Genomic DNA, 17,875 nt, shown 5'->3' with positions numbered 1-17,875 from the left:
GATTGATTTTGCCATCTAACTACCTAAATAGGAGGGTTGGGCCTCCTTATTGATGGGCCAATTGTTGGGCTTGGGCTTAATGGGTCTGGGCTTGGTCCATGGATCATGGGCCATATCAGCCTACATCATCGACTCCTTGACTAGATCCCTAAAAAAACTTCAGATTTTTTTTTTTTTTTTTTTCTTTCTCCTAAAATGAGGGATTTGATTCACAAAAATTGAAGAAGGGTGGTTGAAGTCCACTCCCCAACTAGATCCCCAAAACAATTTTCAAGAAAAAAAATCTATTTTTTATTGCATTTTTTTTCTTCTCAATTTCTACTTATTTATGTACACTTTCCTCCTCATTGACCTGTGTCGTTGATAATATCATCAATATAGGCGATATATGGGAGAATTTATAAAGGGTTTGTGGCGATTTTTGGTGATATTATCGCCCAATGATACAATAGCAGTATTTTGTCAATATTTTAGTGGTATTTGGAAAAAAGAGATTCCCAGGGCTTCTCGGTATCGCCGGCTTGGCAGTATTGATAATATCGCCGATAATATTGATATCAATGATATTGGAATGCTAGTTATGGAATTCTTTATTGGAGAAGGAAAGGAGTATATCTATCCATTAAGGGAACATACCCCAGAGTTTTCTTTTGATTCACTATTTGTAATCAATGAAAGGTTACACAAGGGTCTATTTTATCCATGGGTGCATTTGGATGTCTGAAAAGTGACTATTTTAATGGGTGCTTTTGTGCCAAATTAGCAAAGAGTACTTTTTTCTGCCACTTGCAACTTGGGGCCAAAAAGAGCCTTCTCTCATGTTTCCCTGGGCATGTGGCACGGGTTACAAGTGTCAAAGTGTCCTCAATTCTCTGAGATGGCTACTTCCGAAAATCTGGACATATGAATGCCTCCATACAGTGAGAAATAAGATAAAACAAGAAAATTATGAAAGATAAAGAAAGAAAATATCAATTTATGTTCAATTTATGGCAATTGATAGAAATAAAAAGACCCTATTTGAATGTCACACAACAAACATCAATTGCCCTTAAAAAGATTTGGCAATTCCGTCTGAGAAAATAAAGCAAACTGTATGGCATGAACTTTTTGATATTTGGCCTATTACCCAAACTAGAAATGATCACAACATTGTATGGTAACACAGGCTTTCTCCTATTTATATTCAAGGATGATTCTCAAAAAAGCTTTTTGATTTTAAATCTAGTGAGGAACTTCTTTGAAATTAAGGGGGACAACCCCTATTGGACTATACAATCTTTGAATGTGATAATTTCTCTAGCTGAAAAGTGAAAGTGAACCCTACAGCTTATACAATAGTTTCCTTAACACCAAAGGAGTGGATGCGAGCTTGGACACAATGAAATAATGAGAAATGTTCAACCTAACAGCAATATTTGACTAAATAAAAAACAAAGAAATGGGAAAACGTAGAGGCGGTTTGGCCATTTGGGTGGAGGGTGGAACCTTGGCAAATTTTTTTTTTTTTCCTTCTGCCAGATATTATAATATTTAACTATTTGCTTCAGAAGCAAATATTAGCCTTGAGATATGATGCCATATTTGCCATCAAATCTACCAACACTGGCCTATGCCAATATGATGCTGTAGTTACCATCAAATCTGCCAACACTGGCCTATGCCAAATTTGGCCTCTTGCAGTGATAAAACATATAGAGGTGTAAACCTTTCAAAAAATCACGATATTCACCCTTAGACCAAATGCACTTGAAAAGAACATGGAACCTCATGAAGGATGTAGATGATTCAAGACACGGAACCTCATGAAGGATGTAGATGATTCAAGACACATCATCTGAAGGGTTCTGCATGCGACAGTGTTTGATGGCATCATCAGGGCACTCATTCATACTGTGCATATGGTGTTGTGTCGTTTTGTGTCATGGAGTATCCAAGTGTGCTCGAGTGTTGTTGTGAAAAGATACTGAAAAGGAAAAGGGCCCTGCAACACCAGTTTTGAGGATTTAGATTTGAAAGAAGTGAGCCACCCTAATCACAAAGCAGAATGGGCACTTACCCATTTCTAGACACACCCTAAACTATTGTTTGACATTGCTGTATCACGTGTTCGAGGATGACCCTGAAATTGCTATTGTTGCTGCAAAAGTAGAGTAGATAGCTATTGATGTATAGATAAGCAGCTATTGATTTGAAATCTTGTTTAGTTATCGAGCTTGTGCTTCGGTTTATTGATTTTTAAGGTGCCCTTTTACATGAGATTCTTTTCTTTCCTGGAAGATACAGCACATAATCATTCGGCTTACAATATTTTTGTAGTTACACTTCAATTTCATTCAGGTGTTGAGATTTCTTTTTCTTTTGACTCTTCGCCATTTTCAATGTCTTTCACATTTGTTTAGCTATAGACAACATACTGTAAGCAGTATTGCTCTAACCAGCTGTGAATCATAATGCTAGGTTGCAATTTGTGAGCTTCCCTTTCATCCAATTAGTTCAGAAGTCATTGGTGGAGTAGGTGGAACGTAAGTCCTTGAACTGAAAACCTTGTACATGGTTTCTGATACGATTCTACTTTAACTGCCCCTTTGCAGAACTCCTGTCTTGTCTTTGTCATTAAGATGATTATTACCCTTTGCCATTATCTCTTTGAAAAAAAGTAGAAGCTACTATCAATGTAACGCTACAGGCTGGCTTTTTGAGGGACTTATGAGTCTATAACTACTTATTTTCAGTACTGTTCTTTGTTTTGAAGGGGATTTTGACCACCTGTTGGGTCAGAAAATTCTGTCTTCCTTTTTACTTTTTATACTCACTAATGTAAGGGTTTTCTACAATATATGGTATGTGGTTCTACTGACCTGAGGGGTATCTCACATGCTGATGATCATGACAACCCTTCTCTCTTATCTTGTAGGTGCGTTATTCGTGGTTGTGTTCCTAAAAAGATTTTAGTGTACGGAGCATCCTTTCGAGGTGAATTTGAGGTGGGATCTTATTGGTATTCAGAAAACATGATTTTTCACTGAAATAGTATATTTGTGGATTTACAGTATGGTTTTGATGAATATTTTATAGAAGAATTCTCTTTTGGAAGTTAATTCTTTTTAGGAACTAAATTCTGGACTGTAGGCCTAGTATAGTTCTACAGCCATTCACTCACTCTTTTTTTTTTCCATGTTTTCTTTAGTTTGATCTTGATACATGTATTTGAGATTGATATTCATTTATCAGTTGCTATTCTCCCTTTATTTTATTAGAAGCTTCATATGTTTTCTTTTCTTTGATTGTCAACTACTAGTCCTTTTTTTCCCCTTTTGAATAGTTTGAGAAGCTAATCTGATGTTTATCTTTATGATCTCAGAGGAAACTGTTTCTATTGTTAACAATTAGAAGTGCGATGTATATGAAGTTAAAACTATCAAGGACTATTCTTGAGGAATGTCGTCTAAAAGAAATGTGGATATGCCTTCAAAAAATAAATAAATAGAAGTCTTTGAGTCAAAGAATTTTTTCAACATGCTTTTCCATCTTCTTGTGGTGTATTTTCCTGAACGACATGTCTTCGAATTGCTTTCTTTGGTTTTAATCCACAAATTTTGTTTGGATTACCTTTGCTTATTTGTTGCCCATTTCATCAACAAATGGCTATCATATGTATGGTATTAAATACTGTGATAATCATTCATTGTTTCCACAAGGTTTGCATTCATTTGTTCATTTAATTTTGGGAAACAGCTATAGAAACACCTCTATACTTCTGACCATGACTTGCAGTATTTTGATGCCAGTATTCAGAATGGTTTACCATCTTTTGACCTAATTATTCTTTTGTATCTTTTCTTCTTCCATTTTGATTGTCAGAGAAGAATAACATTAGTAGATTTTTTTTTTAAAAAAAACCTATTGTACAATGACATAAACACTTCGGAAAAACTAATATAAAAGGTTTCTCCCTCACATCTTATCAACTAAGTCACCTGTTTAGGATTGCATCCCATCAATGTGGGAGAAGAAACTTTCCCCATATTAGGATAATATCAATGATCTCACTGCAAACTACAGCGATTCTCTAAGAGACCACCAACTCAACGATGCATCCAGGCCTTCCATCAAGGGAGGTCCAAGAGTGGACCCCACTTGCTGGACAATTGAACTTTAGGGCTTACTCTCATCTGATTAGACTACGGGGCCCCCACAAATCCAACTGAGTTGCCTCAACGTTTTGGACTGTGGAGGCTTACAAGTCCAAGCGGTGGACATTTTTGGGGTTCATATACAAACCGTAGGAAGTACTTTTGAGTTTTGTACCAACTGTAAATCCCCATAGAGCTGTATGGTTGTGCATATTTGAGTAGTTTGATTCTATACAGTTAGTTTCCTTTTATTAGAACTTTCTTAGTTTGACTTTTAAGCTAGAGTTTCAAATTTTGAAGAGAATTTTCATCGTAAAGAAGCCCAATAAGTAGTTAATGAGGCCATATGTTTGGACTACTACATTATTTTTTTTATGGAATAAAATTGTTTCAGGCATTTTGTTTCTATATTTATTGACTAACAATGTTTTGGGTAATTATGCTTTTCTTTAGAAGAGTGATTCTTCTAATTGTTATAGCAGGTTTTACTCCTAGAACCCTGTTGGGTTCTCCCACAGTTCCCATTTTTCTCATCTGGAGAGTTTCTTTTCTTTTTCTAGTTATAGAACCTAGATTACTTTTGGTAATCAATTATCACTGTCCTTTATTGAGTTTGTTTTATCTCCTTTGTGGCATTATAAGGTGGAGATTGAAGTTCTAAATTGGTTCATTCAATTCTCCACTCAATTGATTTCAGTTTTGCCTTTTACTACGTCATTTGTAACTGATGACATCGAGGGAGTCCATGTACTGTCTTCTTTGAACCTTCATAACTTCCACACACCATTTGATGTGATACATCATACATGTCAACCTGATATGTATTGGCTTTACAGACAGGCAAAACGGAAAAACCAAAACAGACAGATTTATCATTATTATTCGATGCGGACTTTGTTGGTTAATATACAACAAAAATATTGATTCTGGGGGCAGGCGATTGAATTCCTTTTTTTTTTTTTTCCTTATATTTGATGCCATGTTCTTTTTTCTAATTGAGGTTGTGTATCGTGGTGCCTTAAATTTACTCAAATTCAACCAAAGTTTCTTACTGTTTTCTTTCTTCCATATATTTTTATTGTATAAGTAATGCCAGTTCCACACATATCATTCATGATTACTTAAGTATATCTGATGTATTGATCTAACGGTGATTTTCCTTATGCAGGATGCAAAAAATTTTGGGTGGGAACTTAGAGAGCCAATTGAATTCAACTGGAAAAAGCTTTTGCACAATAAGGTTAGTGTTAATAGATTTCTTCTTCTTTATGTATGTAATTTTCTTTGTTTAATTAATGGAAAATTTATCAAAATATGTATGAGATATTTTGGAATGTATTAACTTACAGGAGTGCTATAGATTCTCCAACATCAAGATAAGGTCTTGACGCCTCTTCTTTTGCAAAAGAATGACTGATGTCATTGTCTTTCTTAAAGCATGATATTAAGACTGTTTATATCTTGCTTCTAAATGTCAAATTTCACTAATATCCTTAAGAAAATGTCAAATTTCAGTAACAGTAGATCATGTTCTCCAATTGCTTGGAATCTTTTGAGAGTGTGAGCACTTGATGACATCTCATCTCACCCTTTGCAATTGACCTCTAGAAGGAAGAGGAAAGTTTTTTCAATTCTCGAAGTTCCTGAGCTTCTGCCATGTTTGTATCTTTGAACCTACCAGACTGGAAATTGCCATTTTTGTTTTCTCCATCTCCTATTCAATTACGCTTCTAATCCTGGAAGATCATGTCCCCCCCCTCGCTGCCGCAAAGTAAGTTTGAGAAGTTTGGAAGGGAAAGGAAGAAGAAGAGAGAAGAAGGAGAAGAAAAGAGAGTTTGTGAGAGAAGGGCTTCTTTGGTGTGTTAGGGAACAACAAACCCCCCACACCTTTTATTATAAAGCTAAGAATAAGTACTCTGCAGGAGCATACACCACTATATATATACTCACACCCAAAAAGACACAAATATACATACTACCCTTTTTATACTCCCTCTCAAGTTGGAGCATAGATATGGATCGTGCCCAACTTCCTAGTGATACGAAGAAGAGCATCCTGACAAAGAGACTTGGTAAGAACATTGGCCAGTTGGTCTCCATTGCAAACAAATGGAGTTGTAATTTCTTTGTTAGCCACTTTCTCCCGAACGAAGTGACAATCAGCCTCAATGTGCTTCGTGTGCTCATGGAACACCGGATTGCTTGTAATATGAATGACAACTTGATTATCGCAATGCAAAGGAATGGGACTTGGGGGATTATAACCGAGTTCCTATAAGAGGGTTTGAAGCCAAAGTTTACATGTCGCATGAGCCATCGCCCGATACTTAGCCTCAATAGAAGATCTCGCCACGATGGATTGTTTCTTACTCTTCCAGGTGACAAGGTTACCATCGATAAATGTACAATACCTAGATATAGATCCTTGATCATTTAAACTTCTAGCACAATTAGCATTAGAGTAACTAGATAGATGAAGATGGCCATGTTGTTGAAATAGTAAACTTTTGCCTAGAGAAGATTTAAGAAATCGAAGAATATGATATACCGCTGTCAGATGTATGGTACGTGGGGCATGCATGAATTGACTTGCAACCCCCACAACATACGAAAGATCCGGCCGGGTAATAGTGAGATAGATAAGACGTCGAACTAGCCGCCAATACATCTCAGGATTAGAGAGGGGCTTACCGTCATCCGGACCAATTTTATGAGTAGCTTCTGTTGACATGCGTATAGCTAGTATACCTTGTATAGTTCGTTTCCATAGGTAGAGGATTCTGCTTTTATTATTTTCCTTGTATAGATGACTGTAATCTCTATATATTCAACCCCTTTGGGTTGTCTCAAATACAGAAAAGCTTTCAGCTCCTCCCGGTTTACATGGTATCAGAGCTTCACTGATCCAAAACCAGCACCACCTGTCATATCCGACCATCCCTGTGTCCGGTCATCATCCCTGCTGCGTCCGGCTATCATCCCTGCTCGTCCGACCGCTCCTGCGTCGTCCGGCCACCCTTGCTGCCTCATCTGGCCACCCCTGCTGCGTTGTCCGACCATCACTGCGTCTTCCGACCACCCTACAGCGTCGCCCCTGCTTGTCAGACCACTCCTCTGCTCGTCTAGTGCTCCTGCGTCGTCCGATCACCCCTATTGCACGCCCCTTTGCGTCTTCGGCCACCCCTCTGTTCCAGATATAGCTTTTCCAGATCCAGAGCCCCTGTTGCTGTTGCTCCAGATCTAGATTTTCCAGATCCAGATCTAGCGCCTCTGTTCCTGTTGCTCCAGATCTAGATTTTCCAGATCCAGATTCAACGCCCCTGTTCCTGTTGCTCCAAATCTCGATTTTCCAGATCCAGAGCCCCTGTTGCTGTTGTTATTCCGCCAGATCCAGAAACTGCAATCCCATGGGTATCTCCTGTTGTACGGTACATCTAAAATCTTCTTCTGCTGCAACTTTTTGTGTGCTTTACATTACTTTAGATCGATGGACAAGAACTCATCCCGTACAGAGGCCCCATATTGTAGTTTTGATGGTACCAACTATTCTCTATGGGCCATCCATTTTCAGAACTTCCTCAAGGGTTGTGGTTTGTGAGGACTAATTGATGGATCTGTTCCTATCCCCACTTCCACAGATGTCGACAAATTAGCTGATTGGGAAATGAACAATGGACGGGTTATTACCTGGATTCTCGATTCGGTCGATCGGTCCATTGCTGTTGGCCTCACACCTCATTGCACTGCTAAGGCAATGTGGGAGCATCTTTAGACAATTTACCAATAGAGTAATGCGGCAGGGTTATACTGCCCGAAACAGGATCTCGTTAACCTTACTCAGGGTGACAACAGTATTCAATCATTTTATTCCAAAATTGTCACAATTTGGACAGAGATGGCTATGATGGATCCAACATTTCCTCATGACTTTAAGATATTCCAAACTATGCGCGAGAGTGCGCAAGTTCGACAATTTCTTATGAAGTCGCGTCCAGAATTTGAGCATTGTTGGGCTGTTCTCTTGAACCGTAGCCCTACTCCTTCGTTGAATTCGGTTATTAATGATTTATTGGCTGAGGAACAACGACTGAAAGTTCTTTCTCTTCCTTCAATTCCGGGATCATCTGATATGGTGCTTGCTGTGTCCACCACTACACTAACACATGGTTCCACTCCTTTGACTTGTTGCGGCTGCAACAAGGTAGGTCATGTTGTCGCTCAATGCAAAGAATGGTGCATTTATTGTCGGCAGACTGGTCATGGTATTCAGGACTGCCAAATACAGTTCAGACTCCCTTAGAACTTAACGTTCAATATGGCCGTGACGATGGTGATCTACTTGTACAGCCCGATTTATACCGCCATTTGGTTGGTTTACTTAACTATGACTCGCCCTGATATTGCCTACGCTGTCAAGGTCGTCAGTCAGTTTGTTTCTACTCCTCGGACTCTTCATATGACTGCGGTGTTGCGCATCTTACGGTACCTACGAGGGACTCTAGATCGATCACTGTTCTTCTCCTCCATAGCGACTTTGGACCTTTGTGCTTATTCTGATGCTGATTGGGCCGGTTGCGCTCTCACACGAAGATCTACCACTGACTATTGTGTTTTTCTTAGCACTTCTCTCATCTCTTGGAAGTGTAAGAAGCAGGCCACTGTTTCCAAATCGAGCATAGAAGCCGAGTATCGGGCGATGTCCACTGCGTGTAGTGAGCTTGTCTGGTTATGTGGATTTCTTTCCGACTTGGGCATTCCTCTGCAGAATCCTACTCCACTCCATGTCGACAATCTAAGTGCTATTCAGATTGCCTCTAACCCGATTTTCATGAACGGACGAAGCATATTGAAGTTGACTGTCACTTTATCCGTGAGAAATTTCAATCTGGGCTCATTTCTCTTCCACATGTTGCATCCCATAATCAGATTGCCGACATTCTCACCAAGTTTCTCACTTCTGCACGTCACTCATTTCTAGTTGGCAAACTATTACTTTTCGATGACCAGCATTAGTTTGAGGGGGGATGTTAGACATACTCACATACCTTGTATAGCTAGTATACCTTGTATAGTTCGTTTCCATAGGTAGAGGATTCTGCTTTTATTATTTTCTTTGTACAGATGACTGTAATCTCTATATATTCAACCCCTTTAGGTTGTCTCAAATACAGAAAAGCTTTCAGCTCCTCCCGGTTTACAGCATCCATAGGCATGACAACAGGCTTATATCCTAGCATCCTGGTCTCTGAGAGAAGATCAAGTGCATATTTCCATTGAGAAAGCACAATTATAGACTTAGATCGGGCAACTTCAATGCCCATGAAATAGCGAAGGGCCCCAAGATCTTTGATTTTAAATCGAGTCTTGAGAAAGAATTTAATGTCTACAATTTTTGTAGTATCATTTCCCGACGACATAATGTCATCTACATAGACAATCAACACCATGATCCCCGTAGACTGACGACAGATGAATAGGATGATCAGCTTGATTGCAAAAAAAGCCAAAGTCTAAACGAGCCCGACTGAATTTATCGAACCAAGCGCATGGGGACTGTTTAAGACCGTAGATAGACTTCTTAAGGCGACACACAAGAGGAGTTAAAAGGCATAGAAAAACCTAGGGTTTGATCCATATAAACCTCCTCAATAAGATCACCATGTAAAAAGGCATTCTTCACATTGAGTTGAAACAAGCGCCAAGACAAGTTCGCTGCCAAAGAGATGACCAGGCTAGCAGAATTGAGCTTGGCCACATAAGAGAACGTCTCAAATTAATCCATGCCATATGTTTGAGTATATCTCTTTCCAACTGACCGTGCTTTATAGCGATCGATCGAACCATCTGTAAGATACTTGATGGTATAAGCTCATTGACATCCAACAATTTGTTTGCCTGTAGGCAAGGGAACCAATTCCCACATATTGTTCTTCTCCAGCTCTTGCATCTCTTCCATCATAGCCTTAGTCTAGTCAGGACTACTCATACCTTCCTTTAAATTACGAGGGGTAAACGAGGAGGATAAGTAAATTGCAAAAAACTAGAAAGAAGGTGAAATATTGTGATATGAAATAAAATTGCTAATGGTATGCTTACGTAAAGTGATGAGAAGATCATCATGAGTTTGAGAGTGAGAGCTTATACCTGAACCACCAGCAGAAGTGGACGAAGTGGTAGGTGGGTGATCGGTAGAAGTTTTAGTTCGTTGATGCTACACAAGAATAGGCTTTGGAACAGACGGGGAGATACCACATCATTATCAGGACCAACAACTGGAAGTGGTATAGGGTTGGAATTAGATTGTACAACCTCCCCCTGACTAGCAAAAGGATGGTGCAGAGATCTCCCTTTAGCAAAGAAGTATTGAATCTCTTCAAGGAAGGTGACATTTGCAGACATATACCTTTTACAGGCCAAAAGATCATAACACTTGTACCCTTTCTGAGATCGAGAGTAACCTAAGAAAATACACTTTATGGCCCGAAGACTCAAGTTATCATTACTCCTATCAAGAATCTAAATAAAGCATGTACATGCAAAAACTTTAGGGGCTATTGGAAATGGTTTATCTCGTTGGTGCAAGATTTCAAATGAAGACTTGTGTGATAATATTTGAGATGAAATGCGATTAATCAGGAAAACAACAACAAGTAAGGCATCATCATCTTTAAATTGTTTTGGAAGATTCATACTAAGTAGGACATCACGAGTAACTTCAAGTAGGTAATGGTTCTTTTGCTCAACTACACTATTTTGTTAAGGGGTGTGTGGATAGGTTGTGTGGGACAAGATATCATGATCTTGCACAAAAGATAAAAAGCATTCGACATATACTCGTCCCCATTATCAGAATGTAAAGCTTTGATGGGGCATTGAAATTGGTTAACCACTTTGTTGTAAAAGAGCTTAAACATATCAAAAACATCACACTTGGTTTTTAAAAGACAAACCCAGGTCATTCGTATGCAATCTCAATGAATGAAACAAAATATTGATATCCAAAAAGAGAGGTGACGGGAGAGGGATCCCAAACATCAGAGTGGACCAACTTGAATGGTATGGGTTTCTTCTTAGACAAATTAAGAGGAAACAATCCGATGGTGTTTGGAGAACTTGCAAGTTTCACAGTTTAAAGGTTTTAATACAGATATGAAAGGAAACAAAAAGTTTTGATTTAGACACGGATGGCTGACCTAAACGACAATGCCATCAGGACACTGACCCCTTAGCTAAAGACAAGGCACTAGATGTTATTGCGGGTGCATCATAAAAAACAATTCCTCCACGATCATAGCCCCCCACCAATCATCCACTTTGTCTGGAGGTCCTAAAACACATAGTGAGAAGGAAAGAAAGTTATTGAACAATTCAAGGATTTCGTAAAAGAGCTAATAGATAATAGATTGAGAGGGAAGCTGGGAACATGCAAAACCGATAACAAGCGCATAGTAGGAGAGAGCTTGATGGAACCAAATCCAAATACATGAGTTGGTTTCCATCAGCAACCTTGATTTAGTGTGACTGGATATAAGGAGGATAGGAGCTAAACAAATGAGGCTTACCAGTCATGTGTGAGGTAGCTCTAAAGTCAATGACCTAGGAAGTAGGTGTAGAGGCCACATGGAGGGCAGTACCTGACTGGGCTATAAAGGCTTTAGAAGTGTTAGGGATGTCACGCACATGTAATCGCTTTAAGGCATCATACGTCTCATGAGACGAGAATAGAATCACTTGGGGTAGACTTCTCTATTGCAGTTAGATCTCAAGTCTTCTCGAAACTAGTGGAGACACCACCGACCACTGACACACTTGCCCAAGATGGGTGACCGACAATGTTCCAACAATGAACAACAGAGTGGTTAATACCCCTATAGTGAGTGCAATAACGAGGACCATCACGTCAACATTACGTCCCCCTCGAGTATTTGATCCAAAATCTCGTCAATGTCCTTGAGTACTCCATGTAGGAACTCTAGTGTCATGGCGGAATAAAAACAGGTCTCCAACAGTGTATGCAGATTTATTTAGTGAAACAAAGGGAAAGGATTTATCTGGTGAAACAAAGGGAAAGGCAAATGATGTAGTGACCATTTGACACATTGCGTAGATAGTGGTTACAGAGGGTGTTAGTGCGCTGATCTATGCACCTTGTTTGTCAATTACGTGAGTCCATGTGTCATGTAGTCGGTTGAGTACTCGAAAGCTGAAGATCGAAGACATAAGAGGACATTGAGCATCAAGGAGCGAAGAATAGGTATATGAAATGTATTGGTGACCGTAACCTTGATGTAAAATAACCCTTGAACCTCTAGATGATCATGGGCTAATAGGTAAACCTTTGATTAATTATCCCTTCGCCTTAGGAGCTAAATTGGAACATGATAAAAATGCTATAAGAGCTTATGAGCTGTTGGAAATCAAGTTGCCAAAAACTAGTAGTTTCTGAGTGAGTTCGATCGATCAATTGAGTGATTGAGCAGTCCTCAATTGATCTTGATCGATCGAACATGGCTAAAAGAGTCTAGTGAGTTCACTGGACCATTTTGGTCTAGCTCGATCGATCGAGGGCTAGGCTCGATCAATCGGGCCTAGCCGTTAGAGATCCGTTGGAGCCTTTTTGTTATAAATATTGCATTTAGATCTTTGGAAAAATTATGGATTTTGGCATTTTAGAGACCCTAGTGCATTCCAAGCTCTACCAAACCTCGTAGTGATGCAAGACACTTGATTTAATGCTAGCATGCAACGTGGAGAATATGAAAGAGTCCATAAAGTAATTCATTAACAAAAGATGCTAACCTACCAATTAATTAAGAGTAAACAATAGGAAATAAAATTTGATTTAACCTAAATCACATGCCCGCATGCTAAGAAATCGCATAAATCAATTAAAACTAGGATCGATGGAAGGATAGAACTTCCAATTTAGCATAGGCACGTTCCACACTCAATGGACATATTTGTAGGTTTTATGATTAGGGTTAGGAAAGAAGAAAATCTGAAATTAGGAAAATTAGTGTTCATGGGAATTGGGGATTTTGGAATTAGGGTTTTTAGAAATTGGGGAAAATAGGAACTTGAAGATCTAGGGTTTAGAAGGTTGTAATGGGAAGGAAAAGAGGAAGACGAGAAGAAGACGAAGAAGAATACCTTTCTAAGAAGAGAGAGGAAGGATGTAAGAAGAATAATACCTTTCGACGATGAGGAAGAAGGATGTACCTTGGGGAATCTACCACCAAACAAGTTTGTACCCTTGCACAATTCAATTGGAAGGGAGTGTTTTTTTTTATAAATCCTAGAAAATAATGAGGAAAATTCCTTCACACAAAAGAGTTTCTCTTCTTTTTTTCTTCTTAAATCTCTACTAGGGTTAGAACTCTACTCCCCTTTTGGTTTTATAATTAAAAAATTCGGAATTAAAATTTAGCATAATTACAACTGTGCTACTCACTTAAGTGGCCCATCATTCAAAATAAGAAAACTAAAACATTTATTATCAATCCCAACCATTAAATAAATCCAAAAAAAAAAAACATAAAGAAGGCAAGATCAGGGTCCAAGGGGCCTAAATCAGGAAGATTTGGTGGCTCGATGGCCTGATCAACAAGATCCAACGGTCGGATCGACACGAAATAGAAATTCTATGACAAATGATCTCCTAAGCAACCCACATGCATCATCCCAAGGCGGGGTCTTCTTGATGCACGTTCAATGCATCTGGGGTCTTCAAAATGGCCTGGCGGGCCCCATTTGGAACTCGTCTCCCATTCACAATGAAAGTTGCACTGATGTGAGTGGTCATCTCCGTCTCTGGTACACCCGAGTACATGGTATTCCAAATCGGTTACGTAACGGCCGTTACAGAAAAACGGGCTGTAACTGCCCTGTAACGGCTTGTAACGGCCCCGTAACGGTCCTATAATGGTCCAGGAAGAACATTTTTCAAAAAAAAAAAGGCCGTGACGGCCGATACGGGGGTTGTAACGGCCGTTACGGCCCGCATCATAATGGTAATGGTGGTGGCTGTTACGGCCACCGTTATCGTTATGGAACACCTTGCCCGAGTAGGTCCTCTGATGTCCCCATCATGTAGGCTCTTTTCCAATGGGATTCATGCTCTTTTCTTAGTGATTCTTCACTCTAATGAGCATTCCAAACTCTTCTACAAGAAGATCATGATCTCAAGCCTTCTTTAGAATTTAGGCACCGATTTTTTTGGCAAATCCTAATGTTTATCAACCTCTAGAGTGTCCATCAAGGAGAATCCCCCGGGAGTTCAACTTTCCATTAGTTGTAGGAGATTCTTCCAAACCGATAAGTAAGTGTCATGTATGAGTCCATACTCTATTTCCTTGTGTAGGATTGATTGACGGGGACATCACATGCACACGCGCATGCACGCCGCCTCCTATGTAAGTACGGAAGGAGAGGGAGGGCCCCACCGTCGATCTGGCTCGATGACGATGTCCAGGGAGGGCCCCCTAGCTAGAAGACGGAGTTTTGGTTCCTTGGAGTGGGCTTGATAATCAAGTAAAGCCCATCATGGGATCTCATGATCAGGGCCCGCTAGTCGGATTGATTTCATATTTTAGGTTTTGATTATTTATGTTATTCAGAATATCATGAACGCTTTAGATTTCTTTGATTAGTTTTTATTTTGGTTAATTTTATCGCCAAGTAATAGATTCCACACATGGCGCGAGTTTTGGCGTATAGAGTTTTCTTATAAATAGGCACCCCTTGTAGTTCTTTTGATTCATTGAAGTTTAATAAAAATTCCTGCAAGTTTTTTTCTACTCTGAGTTTTTGAGTTGTGGAAAAATTCAAGTGGGTGCGAAGCCCTCCCTTTTCGAAGGGCTAACTACTGTGGTGCGAAGCCACATCTATCCTCATCCGCCCCTACCATTTATCATCCATATTTCCTCCCTTTTCATACCTGTTTTCATAACCCTAACCCTATATTGCATTATCTCTAACTTATTTGCCTCTTTTCTCACCCTAGGGTTTCTCGAATTAAAATTGGGGAATCCCTTGGATTAGGGACTGATTGCTGTGCATGTGTGGCTGAATTCTATTTCCCTTTGAGCATCGTTTGGTCTATAATTTTATTGATCCAGTCCTAACCTGTGTAGGCCTGTACCCGTGCAGATTTCCATTTACTTGAATGTTTGAGCTTTTGTGTGGGATGTGGAATTATTATGTGATTGTTCTGAATTAGTATGATCTAAGCCTGAAATTTTGCATATCATATTTAAATTTCATGTCCTGCATCAAATTTGGTATCGGAGCTAAGGGTTCTTATGGGGGAATACATTACATGTTAGGGTTAGTTTGTTTAAGTCCTTCATGCATCCAGTTCATCACATATATCTGTTAGAAGTCTGTAGTCCCTGATATTAGTTGCTGAAATTTTTATTAGCAGGAAGTTAGCAATTCACATGGCTGTAACTTTCTGTTATTCCCTTATTTCGACAACTATGTTGCTGGATTTTAGTAGCACTGCGTAGTTTCCCTCATATAGAGTCTCATAGGATCATTTAGTCCTATTTAGTTGCATATAGTCGTCATAGAAAGTCCTTAGTTGGAGTTAACAAGTGTATGCCCACACGTACGGGTCATGGTTTTGGCTTGCACCCTACACAAAACATAGAGCAACTGCTAGAGTCATTAAACAAACTGTCCCAACAGATCGAGTCTTTGGGTAGGCGCTGGGAACAACATATAGACCAACGCTTTGATCAATTTAATGTGCGCATTACCCAACTAAAGGCCTCCGCCGGGACAAACCCCACCATTGAGGTGGATGTCCAATCTCAGGCAGGTGGATAGACCAATGAATGGAGTTGGCCAAGGAATTAGTTATGGGCGTGCACCCATGCACCCACCCCATGAGGGACATTAAGACCACTATTTTAAGGGGTACAACATGTGCGGTCTTGTGGCTGGAGAGAGTGCACCAGAGGCTAGTGTAGAGTTACCCACTGAGGCCATTCCGGTAGTGGATGAGTTTCGTGATGTCTGTCCTGATGATTTACGGGATGAGTCTCCCCCTAGGAGGGATATAGAGCACACCAGAACATGGGACACCGTAATACCTACAGTCGAGTTTGCGTTTAATAGTTTTGACGATAAGTCCATAGGTCTCAGTCCTTATGAAGTCGTTACTAGATATAAACTTGAGAAACCTATTGATCTTGTCCCTATGTCACTGTCCCATAGGCATTTAGAGCCTGCAAAGTCTTTTGTGCATCACATTCATTCATGGCATCAAGAAATCAGGCAGAAGATCACTACTAGTAATGAACATTACAAATTTTCTGAAGACCAGCATAAATGTTTCAAGGAATTCAATGCAAGGGACTCTGTGATGGTCCGCATCAGGCCTGAGCGGTATCCTCCGGGGGGCCGTTCGTAAGTTACACGTGTGTGGCGCTGGACCCTTCAAAATTATAAAACGAAACAATCTCAATGCGTATGTGGCAAATCTTCCACCCTCCATGGGAATTAGTTCCACATTCAATGCAGAGGATCTAGTTGCATTTCAAGGGGCCATTGATGCATTGTCCAACCTTTCGCCTAACCATCCTAATTTCTCGGACCTTTCCTTTGATCCATGGCCCCCTCCCGACCCATCTTCCCAGCTTCTACCTCCCATACATACCCTTCCCGACCCATTTTCATAGTCTTTATGTCCAATACCTACCCGTCCCGACCCATTTTTCCAGCCTTTATCTCTTATACCCACCCTTCCCGACCCATTTTTTCAGCCTCTACGTCCCACACCTACTCGTTCCGGTCCATTTTCCCTGCCTCTACCTCCCATACCTATTCTTCCTGACCTTTCTTCCCAGCCTCTACCTCCCATACCTAGCTTTTACACACTCAGAGAGGAAATAGAGGATATCCTGGACCATCAGATAGTTTCAACGTCGGACGGCGGGTTTTAGAAGTACCTGGTTAAATGGAAGTCACGCCCAGCTTCAGATAACACGTGGCTCACTAAGGAGGAGCTTCAGAGACTTGATCTTGACATCCTGGAGCGGTTTAGGAGTTTTATTTCGCCAGTGGCGAAATCTTCGCAGATGTGGAGAATTGATGGGGACATCACCCGCACACGGGCACGCACACCGCCCCCTACGCACGTACGGAAGGAGAGAGAGGGCCCCATCGTCGATCTGGCTTGATGAGGACATCCAGGGAGGGCCCCCTAGCAAGAAGACGGAGTTTTAGTTCCTTGGAGTGGGCTCGATAATTAAGTAAAGCCTATTATTGGATCTCATGATCGGGGCCCCACTAATCGGATTGATTTCATATTTTAGGTTTTGATTATTTATGTTATTTAGAATATTATGAATGTTTTAGATTTCTTTGATTAGTTTTTATTTTGGTTTACTTCATCGTCAAGTAATAGGTTTCGCACATGGTGCGAGTTTTGGGGTGTAGAGTTTTTTTATAAATAGGCACCCCTTGTATTTCTTTTGATTCATTGAAGTTTAATAAAAATTCCTACAATTTTTTTTTACTCTCCGAGTTTCTGAGTTGTGGAAAAATTCAAGTGGGTGCAAAGCCCTCCCTTTTCGAAGGGCCAACTATCGTGGTGCGAACTCACATCTATCCCCATCCGCCCCTACTCTCTATCATCCATATTTCCTCCCTTCTATAATCATCCTCGCTTCGAATCCGCCAGTTTTTGCAGCAGTTCTTCTCCCTACAGCCAGTTTTAAGAATCTGGCCCTGCA

General features: G+C 40.2%; 1 protein-coding gene across 1 annotated transcript in view; it reads left to right on the top strand.

Annotated features, from left to right (window-relative positions):
• LOC131245827 (glutathione reductase, chloroplastic-like) overlaps positions 1-17,875 on the top strand; it is a 67,234-nt gene that overhangs the window by 4,082 nt on the left and 45,277 nt on the right. Inside the window, exons 3-5 of the mRNA XM_058245544.1 lie at positions 2,461-2,525; positions 2,918-2,987; positions 5,305-5,376. Coding sequence (XP_058101527.1) covers positions 2,461-2,525; positions 2,918-2,987; positions 5,305-5,376 — 207 coding nt within the window. The remainder of the gene's footprint in view (positions 1-2,460; positions 2,526-2,917; positions 2,988-5,304; positions 5,377-17,875) is intronic.

Source organism: Magnolia sinica, chromosome 5 (assembly GCF_029962835.1).
Source record: "Magnolia sinica isolate HGM2019 chromosome 5, MsV1, whole genome shotgun sequence".
In the NCBI taxonomy this organism is placed as follows: Eukaryota; Viridiplantae; Streptophyta; class Magnoliopsida; order Magnoliales; family Magnoliaceae; genus Magnolia; species Magnolia sinica.
This window is presented reverse-complemented; position numbering and strand designations above follow the sequence as displayed.